At 38.9% G+C, this 12,707-nt stretch overlaps 1 protein-coding gene and 1 non-coding gene across 3 annotated transcripts in view; both read right to left on the bottom strand.

Moving 5' to 3' along the window:
- TRPM6 (transient receptor potential cation channel subfamily M member 6) overlaps positions 1 to 12,707 on the bottom strand; it is a 195,589-nt gene that overhangs the window by 94,300 nt on the left and 88,582 nt on the right. For both annotated transcript variants that reach the window (XM_023544743.2, XM_010587507.3), the window contains exons 8-13: positions 10,809 to 10,977; positions 8,816 to 8,939; positions 4,844 to 4,916; positions 4,623 to 4,723; positions 1,408 to 1,542; positions 335 to 388 (exon numbers count right to left, since the gene is read on the bottom strand). In XM_023544743.2, coding sequence (XP_023400511.1) covers positions 335 to 388; positions 1,408 to 1,542; positions 4,623 to 4,723; positions 4,844 to 4,916; positions 8,816 to 8,939; positions 10,809 to 10,977 — 656 coding nt within the window. The remainder of the gene's footprint in view (positions 1 to 334; positions 389 to 1,407; positions 1,543 to 4,622; positions 4,724 to 4,843; positions 4,917 to 8,815; positions 8,940 to 10,808; positions 10,978 to 12,707) is intronic.
- TRNAW-CCA (transfer RNA tryptophan (anticodon CCA)) lies at positions 10,028 to 10,099 on the bottom strand. Its single transcript has one exon. It is a non-coding gene; the product is annotated as a tRNA-Trp (tRNA).

Genomic DNA, 12,707 nt, shown 5'->3' with positions numbered 1-12,707 from the left:
ATTATCATCAGTGGTGGTAAAGTGGTATCATGCTGAAATGAAATTCTGATTGGCAGTTTTGTGTGTCTCCAATTGATTTTTTTTAGAGGAAATAATTATTAACTAATGTCACCTATTTGGTGGATCAAATCTTCAGCACTATTAAAAAAAATGAAGAGGAAAAAATATAAAAGTGTGGTTTGGTAAAGAAATGATTGAGAGTCATAGGTAAAGAGGGTAATTCACTAGAAAAATCCAGATCTATATTTTACAAATCAAAATCTGGTAACGCCTCTATCACAAAGCTAAAGCAACACACAAAGAAATTCTCACCACACCATTGTAATTAGGTTACCTGTTTTACATCTCGGACAAGATGATGTAAGAGCATATTAGTAGGTCCTTGTTTCTGCAATAAACAAAAGGAAGAATTATCCCCTTCAATTACCATGTGCTAAGGGGAAAAAAATTATTTCAGTATGTATAAGTAACCGAGATACTGAAATTTTTCATCAACATCTTTAGCAATGAAGTTTAAGCCAATTGACTCTAAGAAAGGTATTTCCCAAGAGACGTAATTAGATTGAAATATTTTCAAAGCAAAATGTGTGTGTATGTGTGTGCGGGTGTGAGAGAGAGAGAGAGAGAGAGACAAGAACTCAATGAAATTTATATGGCAAGAGGCAGAAACAAATTTCATGTAATTTATAATTATGCTTTATCACATATGAAGTTTCTGGCCTAATCTATCCTATCATACCATTCCATTCTAAAAACAAATATTTATTGAACACTTGCTATATTCAATCAGGCCTCTAAAGAACTCAATAGCAATATAAGCCCTTTCTTCTTAGGGTGTTTACAATCTAATAGAAGAGACTGGGTACTTACACTAAAAAACCAATAATATGAAGATGCGTATCCTTGAAAACAGTTACAACTAATTAGTACTATAGGGAGATAACTGGGTAAACAAGAAGACAGGACTTGAATAGGTCTTTGAATAAAAGGCAAAATTCAAGGAAACTAAAAGCGAAGACATTTCAAGTAGGGTGCATGGCTTGAGCAATTGGTGTTTTCACAATTATTAAGCAAGTCTAGTTTCAACAGAGTTTGCATAGGATATTTGCAGGAAGAGAATTTCAGAAGTGGACTTAGGTTGATATGCTTTCAATAACTCCATAAAAGCCATTTGTGCTAATTTACATCTTGGACTGTAATTATATCTTACTATATTTTCTTAGTTTAGAAATGACCATAGGATAAAATAGAATTGATAAGAATGTTTCTTCTTGGATCGGGAAGTCTCTCTCTCTATAAACTGTTTTAGTACATGAACATTGAAGGAGACAGCGAAATCTTAAGCTAATTAGTAAACGAATCTTCAGGGAGCTGACTGATGAAATGATGATATGTTTCAATACTCACAGTATTATAGAGCTCTTCCAGTCGGGGGATGGTAAGAAAGCGATGGAGGTTCACCCCGTATTCTATTAAGAGTTTCACAAAATCTACCCGATCCATCACTAAAGCATCCAGCATTGCTTGTTCCAGTGAGCCAGGCTTCAGAGGGCAGAAATAAATAAGAGACATAAAGAGAATTCAGAAAGTTGAAATTACTTAAGAATTTCATGTGTTTAAGTTCAAAAATACTTAAATGAAATATATATACAATACAATCTTACTAAGAAACGTGCAAGATGAGGAAAAAAGCAAAAAAAAAAGTGAACTCGAAGTCATAAAAATATCTTAAATAAATGAAGAACCATCCCATGTCCTTGGATGAGAAGACTGACTATTGCAAAGATTTCAGTGCTTCCTAAATTACAGGTTTAATGCAATACTAATAAAAATCCAAGGTTTCTTTTCTTAGCTTAACATTGTTTCCACTAAAACTGTACCTTACTTCTGGGTAAAAATGGTAAATTGAACACAATAATCTTATTTTACTCCTATCCAAAACTCCACTAAACTGCAGTAAAAGGATTTTGTTTTTAATTGCTCCACAAGGCCAAAGAGAACAAGAGTGGAGACACAGAACAACATTTTGGAAGTTGGAAAGCAGGTGGTCAATGGTGATTGACTTAACAGACCCCAGAATTCCGAATACTGAAAATTGAAAAAATGAAGAACAAATCAGATCTATACCACAAAATCCTAGGAGCACCAAACCCACAGTCGCCAAGTAAATTCCAACTCATAGCAACCCTATAGGACAGAGTAGAACTGCCCCATAGAGTTTCCAAGGAGCACCTGGTGGATTCAAACTGCCAACCTTTTGGCTAGCAGTCATAGCACTTAACCACTACGCCACCAGGGTTTCCAACATAGGAGCACCAGGATGAAATAAATACATGCTGAGCCTCAATGTTGAAACCTTCCCAGTTGCCTTTCCCCACTTCATTCCCATAACCCCAGCAGCAAGTCAATTTACATTCGAGGCAGAGAATTAGAAGAATCTTTTCTGGTAATGTAACCAATATAAAAGATATGTGGGTTTTTATGATGACATTAGTGTCCCACCAGCAAATGGCAGCTAGATCCTCCTTCTGTGAAGCTCGAAGTTGTCAAGCTCCACCTATAGGATCAGAACTTCTAATGAGCCTTCTAACCTCCACCCTTACATAATGAACACCAAAACAAACAGACCAAAAAAAAATCTCAACTAGGAAGGAGCCATCAATACATGAAAAAGAAAGCTTCAAAGGAGCTATCTATCATTAATATCCACAGAGAGGTTACAAAAAAAAAAAAAAAATACTGTATCCAGGATGCTATTAAAAAAAAAAAAAAAGAGGGGTTTGGACAATCAGAGAAAAAAATTGCTCTTAGAAATTAATAGTATGCTACCAGGAATGAAAAACTCTATAGAAGGCTGGAAAATGAAAGTTGAGAAAACCTACCAAAGAAAAGATACGGAAGTTGAGAGAAGAAAGATAAGAAAATTAGAGTAGTCCATAAGGTCCAACATTCAAATAAGAGGAATTTCAGAAAGGCAACAGAGAGAAGAGAAAAGGAAATTCCATAAATAGAAACACATGATGCCAAATTGAAATCATGTGTCCAGCATAATGGATAGAAGCAGACTCACAACAACACCCATTATTGTGAAATCTCCAAACACTGAACAAAAAGAATATTCTAAAAATTTCCAGAGAAGGAACAAAAAAAATGGTCACACACAAAAGATCAGAAAACAGCAATGCTAGGCTCTGGGAGCCAAGGATTCAAACTTCTGAAGGAAAATTATTCTCATTCTTGAAAAAATACTTTTAGACATCTCAAAATATTTATCTCCCATACCTCCTTCCTCAAAAAGTTACTCAAGGATGCTCGCCTTGAAAATGAAGAAAAAGATATGAGATAGGGAAAACAGGAGTTCCAGCAGACGAAGCAGGCAAAAGAATTCCCAAGATAATGACAGGAGATTCATGGATGACTGACAAGCACCAGGAATAGAAGGCAACAGATCCAGGTTGTAGCAGGCCAGCACAAGACAAAAATGTTGAGGGATCTTTAAGACTGGTGAACCAGAAGACAGCAACGTGACTTATTATTTAGAACTATGGAGATTTATAAATGTTAGAGCAGTAAAAAAAAAAAAAAAATATATATATATATATATATCAAAAGTGTTAGGCTTTTGGGTGCAGCAGGACAGAGAGTGCCTGTGGTTTTTTTTTTTTTTTTTTTTTTTGTAGTCCTTTAGCACATTTGGATGTTTTAAAAAATGTGCATGTATTACTTTGACCCCAAAATAATAATAATTCATTTTTTTAATTAAAAAAAAAAAAAAAACCAATGCAGTCGATTCGATTCCGACTCATAGCAACCCTATAGGCCAGAGTAGTAGACCTGTGGTATATAGTCACAACTATATATTTTTTAATGAAATGTTGATAGTTATTATCATTAGCACTATGGAATATCTTTCTTCTTTTCTCTGTTTTTGTCAATTTCTGTTATGAGCACTTATTACTTTTAAATATAAAAAATAAGATAAACATGAAGTCCTAAATAACAATATAAAAATCCTCCCATTCAAATAAATTTTAAAAATCCCTCCATTCTGTCTTTCCCCCAATCTCCATTTTTCAGCTTTAATTAGGCGGAAGGGCCAGAGAAAAAAGTGTTTTCAGGGAGCAAAGTGGATGAGAAAAGTGTTTTATCTGTCCCTAGGCGCCTTTAGGCGCCCAGCCACCCAGATGCTACTCCACAGCCTTTCCCAAATCAATCAATATCTCCCCCAATCTTCTCTTTTGCTCCTTCCTAACAAACCAAGACACAAAATATTTTTTTAATAATTTTTATTGTGCTTTAAGTGAAAGTTTACAAATCAAGTCAGTGTCTCACACAAAAACCCATAAACACCTTGCTACACACTCCCAATTACTCTCCCCCTAATGAGAGACAGCCCGTTCTCTCCCTCCACTCTCTCTTTTCGTGTCCATTTCGCCAGCTTCTAACCCCCTCCACCCTCTCATCTCCCCTCCAGGCAGGAGAGGCCGACATAGTCTCAAGTGGCCACCTGATCCAATAAGCTCACTCCTTACCAGCATCCCTCTCCAACCCATTGTCCAGTCCAATCTATGTCCGAAGAGTGACAAAATATTTTTTTCCAAGTAACTTAGTTTTCACTGTACCTTCCAATGTTGTCCATAAATTAGAATCTGCTTCTTGGCAATGTCCATTCGGTCCCAGGCCATTGCCAGATTCAATTGTTCTGATGCTGATAAATTTGTGCCTAGAATGAAAGAAAGAACAAATATGTATTACATTCAAAATATCTACTTAAAAACACAAAGTGCCATTGAATGTGGAAAGAGGAAGTGAGAAACAACTGTAACCCTATTCAAACACTTACCCTTCAATAGAGCTGTTAGGATTGCTAAATCTAGGTCTTGTTGCTCCTCAGAATCGGCATCAAATATGGTAATCTGTAATAATTGAAAAACAGAACGCCATACATTTGGGAGACCCAGCAAAGAAAATCTTTCAAAAGTATTCATAGAATTCGCTACTGAGCTAATGAATTGAGGAAAACACTTTTCATTAATGTGAAAAATGACATAGAGTTAAAAAAAAAAAATTGTTTTCACCTATACAAGAGAAAGAAGCCCTGGTGGTACAGTGGTTAAGAGCTACAGCTGCTGACCAGAAGGGTGGCAGTTCAAATCCACCAGTCGCTCCTTGGAAACCCTACGGGATGGTGCTACTCTGCCCTACAGGGTTTCTGTGAGTGGGAATCGACTCCGTGGCAATGGGTTTGGGTTTTTGTTTTTGTTTTTTTTTGAGGAGGGTGTATAAAAGAAAACTTTTAGAACAGGGTAATAAAGAAGTATGGGCACTTGGGGAAAATAAATAAAAAATTAATGGATTCTAACATGTTAATTTACTATGCATGTGCTATAATGAAAAGAACACCAGTGTGAATTCCTAAAGTCAATAAAATCACTTCTCATTCTAAAGGCATACCAAATAAGACCCTTCTGTTCACCTAGCCTTAGAAACTAAGATTTTTGCCTTTTTAATGAGAAATGAACGCTCAAGGATTTGTCATGACACAAGTGGGACAATGAGCAAGTACGATGGGTAGCACAGATGATCCTTATGATGTCAAAAGTGTCCTGTGAACCCTGGCATGCAACTGATTTTTTAAGACAATAAGGACTTTATTTATTTTTTTAATTTTTGTTGTGCTTTAAGTGAAAGTTTACAAATCAAGTCAGTCGCTCATACAAAAAATTTATATACACCTTGTTATATAGTCCTAGTTGCTTTCCCCCTAATGAGACAGCACAGTCCTTCTCTCCACCCTATATTTTTGTGTCCATTCAGCCAGCTTCTGTGCCCCTCTATCTTCTCATCTCCCCTCCAGACAGGAGCTGCCCACATAGTCTCATGTGTCTACTTGATCCAAGAAGCTAAGGACTTTGTTTTTTATTTTAAAAAACCACCTGCTATAAACCAAGATATCTCAATCTTTCCAAAGGAAAATGTATTTTATACAGTAAAGGGAGCTGGCTTAACAAAAAGAGCCAAGAGTGGTCAATTCTAGTCCCAAGTATGTTACTAACATGCAGACTCTGGTACATGTTTGAAGGCATCTCAATCTCAATCTCCACATCTACAAAACGAGGAGACTCCCCTGAGGAATCTCCTATACAGGTATAAAACCACGTTTCTACAACCTTGCATGCTGTTCCCTTCACCCAACAGCCCTTCCATGCACAGGAGTAGAATCAATCCTCAACTGTACGGGAGCTAGGAACCTAATTCCTGTAATACTCGAAACCTGTGCTACCTTCTCTACCCCCTCTTGATTAACTACTCCATTAATTACATCATTGATTACTCCACTTGATGACAGGAAGGGACAAACAAAAAGGAGAACTCTCCAATCTGTCCTTTCCTTAACTTACTGAATATTCTGGGAAACGGGAAGTGTAGTGAATTGAGTATAAAACTTGATCTCTGAGTTCAATTTCCAGTTCTATCATTTCTTAACTGCGTGATCCTGGGCTAATTATTTAAATTCTCTGGGCTTCAGCTTCGTCATCTCTGAAACTTAAATAAACAACCACTGTCATATTGAATTTATGGGGCTATTTCAGGGGAAAAAAATACATTGGAAAACACACTGCCAATTGTAAATATGGTTATTATTGATGTTATTAGGTCAACTAAAATTTCAAATAGTTTTTCACATATACGAGGGTAAGTCCAGAAGTACTGCTACAAAATCATAGAAATCTTTATTAAACAAAAATATCATAATGTGAAGCTATTGTTTCTCAACATATCCTCCCTCTAGGTCTATACACTTCTGAAGGCGGTGTTTTCATCTTTCTAATCCTTCACCCGAAGGATTGTGTGCTCTTCAATTTACGCCACATCAAAATGGCAGTTTTGGCATCCTCGAGGGACTCGAATCGTGTTCCTTTTAAATGTTCTTTGAGTTTGGGGGACAAAAAGAAGTCTGAATGGGTAAGATTAGGACTATAGGGTGGATGGGGTAAGGTTTCCCAACGAAATTCTTATAGGACAGCCCATGTTACCATGGAAAAATGACCAGGTGCATTGTCACGATGGAAAAAAACTCCTCAGCACAAATTCCCTGGCCTTTTTCTCACAATGCAGTTTTCAATTTTCTTAAAACAACTTCAAAATAAGCCCCCGTGATTGTCCTGTGTCTTTTGAGGAAGTCTGTCAAGATTACCCTCTTTGGAATCCAAAAAAACAGTTGCCATAGCCTTCTGGGCAGTCTTCCCTCTCTTGGCTCACCTTTGTGGTCTTTCCAGCCTTCCTTAAAATGCTTGACCTGCCTAAAATCTGTAATTTTATGTGGGGCAGCATGCCCATAAACTTTGCAAAGCTTCAATGATTTGGGAAGATGTCCACCAAACTTTGTTAAAAATTTGATATTAGCCCTGACCTCAAAATCGTTTTCTTTTTTTTTTCCTCTCATGGCACAAAAAGTATACTTCTGCTGCCAGAAAACCAAAAAACCAAACCCATTGCTGTCGAGTTGATTCTGACTCATAGTGACTCTAGAGGACAGAGTAGAAATGCCCCATAGAGTTTCCAAGGAGTGCCTGGTGGATTCGAACTGCCGACCTTTATGTTGGCAGTTGTAGCACTGAACAACTATGCCACCAGGGTTTCCTCTGTTGCCGGAAAAATGAACAAATCTGTCTTGGAAGAAATAAGCCAGAATGCTTCTTGGAAATAAGGATGGTGAGACTCTGTCTCACGTACTGTGGACATGTTATCAGGAGGTATCGGTTCCTGAAGAAGGACATCATACTTGGTAAATTAGACAGCCAGCAAAAAAGAGGAAGACCCTCAACAAGATGGATTGACACGGTAGCTGCAACAATGGGCTCAAGCATAACAACAATTGTAGGATGGCACAGGACCAGGCAGTATTTCGTTTTGTTGTACATAGAATCACTATGAGTTAGAACTGACTCGACAGCACTGAACAATAACATAACTAAGACAAGCGTATTACTGAAAGAACTTGTCTGCCTCCAAAGCAACATGTTTAATCACATTTTTTTTGGAATAAACCTGTGCATGTACAAACTGGAGCCCTAGTAGCAATACTTTTTGGCTTATCTTCGTGTTTAGCCACGTTTTCTCTAGTTTAGACTTGTGCAGTTGGATTTTTAAGACCAGGTACTTAAATACTATCAAAAATCTTACATAATTTGATCCAGCCTTCAAATTCTGGAAAGATCACATTCAGCCAAAGTTTTCTGGTCATATCATCAACAAACTTTTATCCAAATCACTGATGAAAAGTGCTTTGATCAAAGTGCCCTAAAACACTAAAAACTTTCCCTTTAATCTATATTATGTTTGGAGCCCACAGTTTGCAGACTCCATTTTCTGTCTCAGGGTATATTCTCACACTTCCCATTGTCCAGTTGTCTCCCCAACGACCTCCTGCAGCATTTACTCAGGATACTATGATGTATGGCATCTAACCCAACAGACTTGAGTTCACTTAAGACATAGAGCTGCTCGCTTACCCACTAAAAATGTTTATGTGTGCTCTTCACTAAATGTGCTCGCTCTTCGGCAACACTGCTATGTTATTTTATCTCCGTGCTTTTTCCCAGGTAGACCCTGGGATCTGAAAACTAGGAAGCTGGCAGTAAGATGCCAAGTGTACTCGACTAAGGGTCAGGTTCAGTAGAATTACATACAATCAAGTTAAGAATGAAGCAGTCGATGTTTTAAAAACATTGTAAAAATAAATAAAAATATTACAATTGTTGAAAATCAGCATTTTTTAAAGTCACCTAAAGCATGCACTCATCCTACTCACAGAATCCCTGTGCGCCATACACTCCATTAGAATCTGAAAGAGGTGCTTGGACTGTTTCAGGCTAAAGTTGAAAGCGTTCTGAATCATGTGGATGATCTCCTGCTTCACCTGAGGACGTAGAGTCCTAGGAGAGAGAAAGATGCCCGTGATTGGACATAACCCAAAGACGGGGAGAAGCCAGCAACAGCAGTACGAGAAAACCCACCCGCCCCACCTGACTTAGAAGGTTTCTACAGTCAGTTCTGCCAAGAGAGTAGGTGAACAAAAAGAAGCAGTGGCACTGGAAGACGCTGGATTTCAAAGTGAGAATGGCATGGTCTTCCAGAAACCCATAAAACCAAAGCCATTGCCGTCGTGTCCATTCTGACTCCTAGCGACCCTACAGGATACAGCAGAACTGCTCTGCAGGGTTTCCAAGGAGCGCCTGTGGATTCAAAGTGCTGACCTCTTGGTTAGCAGTCGTAGCTCTTAATCACTGCACCACCAAGGGTGATCTTCCAGAACCCCAAAAAGAGGGACACTGGGCCAGGGCCCTTTTTTTTTGCTAACTGTTGTTAAAAATATGTAACATCATATTTGCCAAATTCCACATTATTTACATGTATAATTCAGTGACACCAATTACATGAATCATGTCGCACAACCATCATCGGTGTCTGTTGTCAAGTTTTCCATCCACGTAAACAGAAACTCAGTGTTTCCTAAATAATGACTCCCCCTCCCTCCTCCCTCCCGCCCCTGGTAACCCCTAATAAACTTTGATCTCTATACATTTATGAGGCTGACATTTGGGGGTGGGGAGGACTGTGAATCCTCAGAAATTAGGGGCAACATATTCTCAAAAAGATGAGACCCCAAAACATTTAAGAGCTAAACATCCAGGGTGGCTTTAGGATGGGTAGAAGTGCGAAAGGATAGGCAAAGGGGCAGCAGGGAGGAAGCAGAGGGCTAAGGTCACAAAAGAGAAAGAAATCAGGAGGAAAGGATCCCCAGAGCAGTTATAACATACGCAGTGACTGAGTGTCTATTAAGTAAATCAGTGAGGTTAGCATCTTAGCTCTTAACCCACTGGAGTTGAGTTAATTCTGACTCATAGTGACCCTATAGGACAGAGTAGAACTGCCCTGTAGAGTTTCCAAGGAGGGCCTGGTAGATTTGAACTGCTGACCGTAGCACCTAACCACGGCACCACCAGGGTTTCCAAAAAATCCATGACCTCGACGTGATTCGAACACGCAGCCTTCTGATCTGGAGTCAGACGCGCTACCCTTGCGCCACAAGGTCCTTCTTAGCTGTAAGGGACTATATTTATTTGGAGCCCTGGTGGCATAGTGGTTAAGAGCAATGGCTGCTAACCAAAAAGTTGGCAGTTGGAATCCACTAGCCACTGCTTAGAAACCTTGTGGGGGCAGTTCTACTCTGTCCTATAGGGTCACTATGGGTCAGAATCGACATGACGGCAACGGGTGTATTTATTTACACAGTAGAAATACGAAACTAGAAGAATCACACTGGATATAGGGATGGCTAGAGAAAAACTACCTTCTTATTTGAAAAGGGAAAATAATTAAAACCTCAAATAAGCACAACATAGGCTATACAGGGCCAGGATATCAATTACCTTCAAATTTGGAAGAAATAAATACAGCAATTATTGCTATTTTTTTAAATGGCAAATGAAGGTGACCTGGGGCCCACACTGGTCCCCTCACTCACTGCAGGGCTGTTTCAGTTACAATAGCCAAGTGCAAGTGCATGGGCCCCTCCTGCCTCCCTCCCCCCAGCGCTGCTTCTTTCTCCCAGCTCTGATGGGGCTGAACCTTCCCTGTTAAAGGCAGGTCATTCTTCAGCTAAGGAAGCAGCAACTCTCATCGCTGGAGAACATTGTGGTGTTGGTTAACAAATACAAAAGTCACTGAAAAATGACTTCCAGCCTCAGCTTAAAGAACTAAAATACAGGAATGATTTCAAAAATAGGGAGGCAACAACTCACCCTTCATCCACTAAGTGTTTGTGGGTGAAGGCCAGGAGGTCAGCGGCTCGGCCTGTGCCTTCGCACACCACCACTGGGTCATTGTCCTTCACAGTTTCCCACACTGAGAGGATCACGTTGGGGCCTCCTTCCACCACCAGACCCACCACGGGCACACCTTGCCTTGTACCTGTTTCAGATCACAAACGATACCACAGTATTAAACAGGATTCCTATGTCAGCCGATCCCTTGTTGTGATTTCCAGACGCAAGTCTTTCAGTTACCATACATGCTCATTACTCGCCCTAGCGTGACGCTCTTATTTACCTGGGCTTCCTTACTTTAAGACCTAGTGAAGAGCTTGGATTTCAAACAAAATGTGGGATAAATATAGTATGAGTATCTTCAAGCTTTTACCTGATAAAAAGTAGTTAAAAGCTTTCAATAAACTTTAAAATATAAGTACTAGTTGCCATCAAGTAAATTCTGACTCACGGTGACCCCACGTATGCAGAGTAGGCTGTGCTCCATAAGGTTTTCAATGGCTGTGATCTTTTGGAAGGTGATCACCAGGCCTTTCTTCAGAGTGACCTCTGGGTGGATTTGAACTGCCAACCTTTTGGTTAATAGCCGAGTGCTTAACCATTTGCACCACCCAGGGACTCCGAAATACAAAATTTTAACTTTTCATTAAGGAATTTTTCAAATATATCTAAAAGTAAACAGCCTGTTAAAATGGATCCAGGGTATCCGTCGCTCATAAACAAAAAGAATCAAACTTTTGGTAATTCAATAAAATTTAATTGTGGTTGTGTAAGAACAAGAAGGGATGGGTAACCCTCAAGGGCTTTCATTTGTTCATCTCTCCCATTCTTCACTGTTAGAGTTTCTCATCATGATTTTATATAACTTTACTAAAGGAAAGCAGGCAAAAAAGGAAACAAAATACTATGGAGTCATTCTTAAAAAAAAAAAAAAAAAAACACAACAGGAGGCAACATTGGTCACATTTCCAAAAGTCTGAAGCCAGGGAGTCATATAGCAACTTTACGATATGAGTCTTCTTTTTGTAAGTATCCTCTGCCAACATCAAATGTCTGCCAGGGACTCTAAGAAGCCTGGCTTCCTAATAAAACCAAAACAGAAAAGGAAAAAAAAAAAGTATCTCTTCACAATCTTTAATCTGAGCACTTCCCCTGGCCACGTTGAAAGAAATGAAAGAAACCATCAAAATATTTAAGTGTTTTCATTCTACCAGTGTAAATCCCTTTAGACCACTTCAGAGACAAATATAAACAAGGTAGTTAGTTGTCGTTAGTTGCTGTCAAGTTAGCTCTGAATCATGGGAACCCCCTTACAACAGAACAAAACATTGCCCAGTCCTGTGCCATCTTTATGATCATCGTTTGTGGTCACTGTGTATTTTGAACGTCTTTCAACCTAGGGTTCCAGCACGTATCAAATAATACATAATATGTTGCAATCCATAGGGTTTTCACTGGCTAATTTTCAAAAGTAAATCTCCAGACCTTTCTTCCTAATCTCTGTATTCTGGAAGCTCTACTGAAACCTGTCCATTATGGATATTTAAAATACCAGTGGCATAGTTTCCAGCATCATAGCAACATGCAAGCCATCACAGTACCACAAACTGATAGGCACGTGGTGGGACTATAGTAGTAAATCTCCTTAATGCGCCGTTTGTATAAAATCAGCTTTGATACATAAGTATTTTGCCTTTGTCGGGAGCTTCTTTTTCCTTTTCTTTCTTCGTGTGTGTGTGTGTGTGTGTGTATGTGTAGTTAATTTACTGTTTTGCTAATTTTTATCAGTTCTTCTTAGATCAATAAGTGTTACCAATCTGCTGGAATCACCTCCATAAATCTTCCAGCTAAACCTTAAACGTCAAGGTCTTTGAA

The sequence above is a fragment of the Loxodonta africana genome, chromosome 9 (assembly GCF_030014295.1).
Source record: "Loxodonta africana isolate mLoxAfr1 chromosome 9, mLoxAfr1.hap2, whole genome shotgun sequence".
Classification (NCBI taxonomy): domain Eukaryota; kingdom Metazoa; phylum Chordata; class Mammalia; order Proboscidea; family Elephantidae; genus Loxodonta; species Loxodonta africana.
Note: the sequence above shows the minus strand (reverse complement) of the source record. Positions and strands in the feature narration are given on the sequence as shown.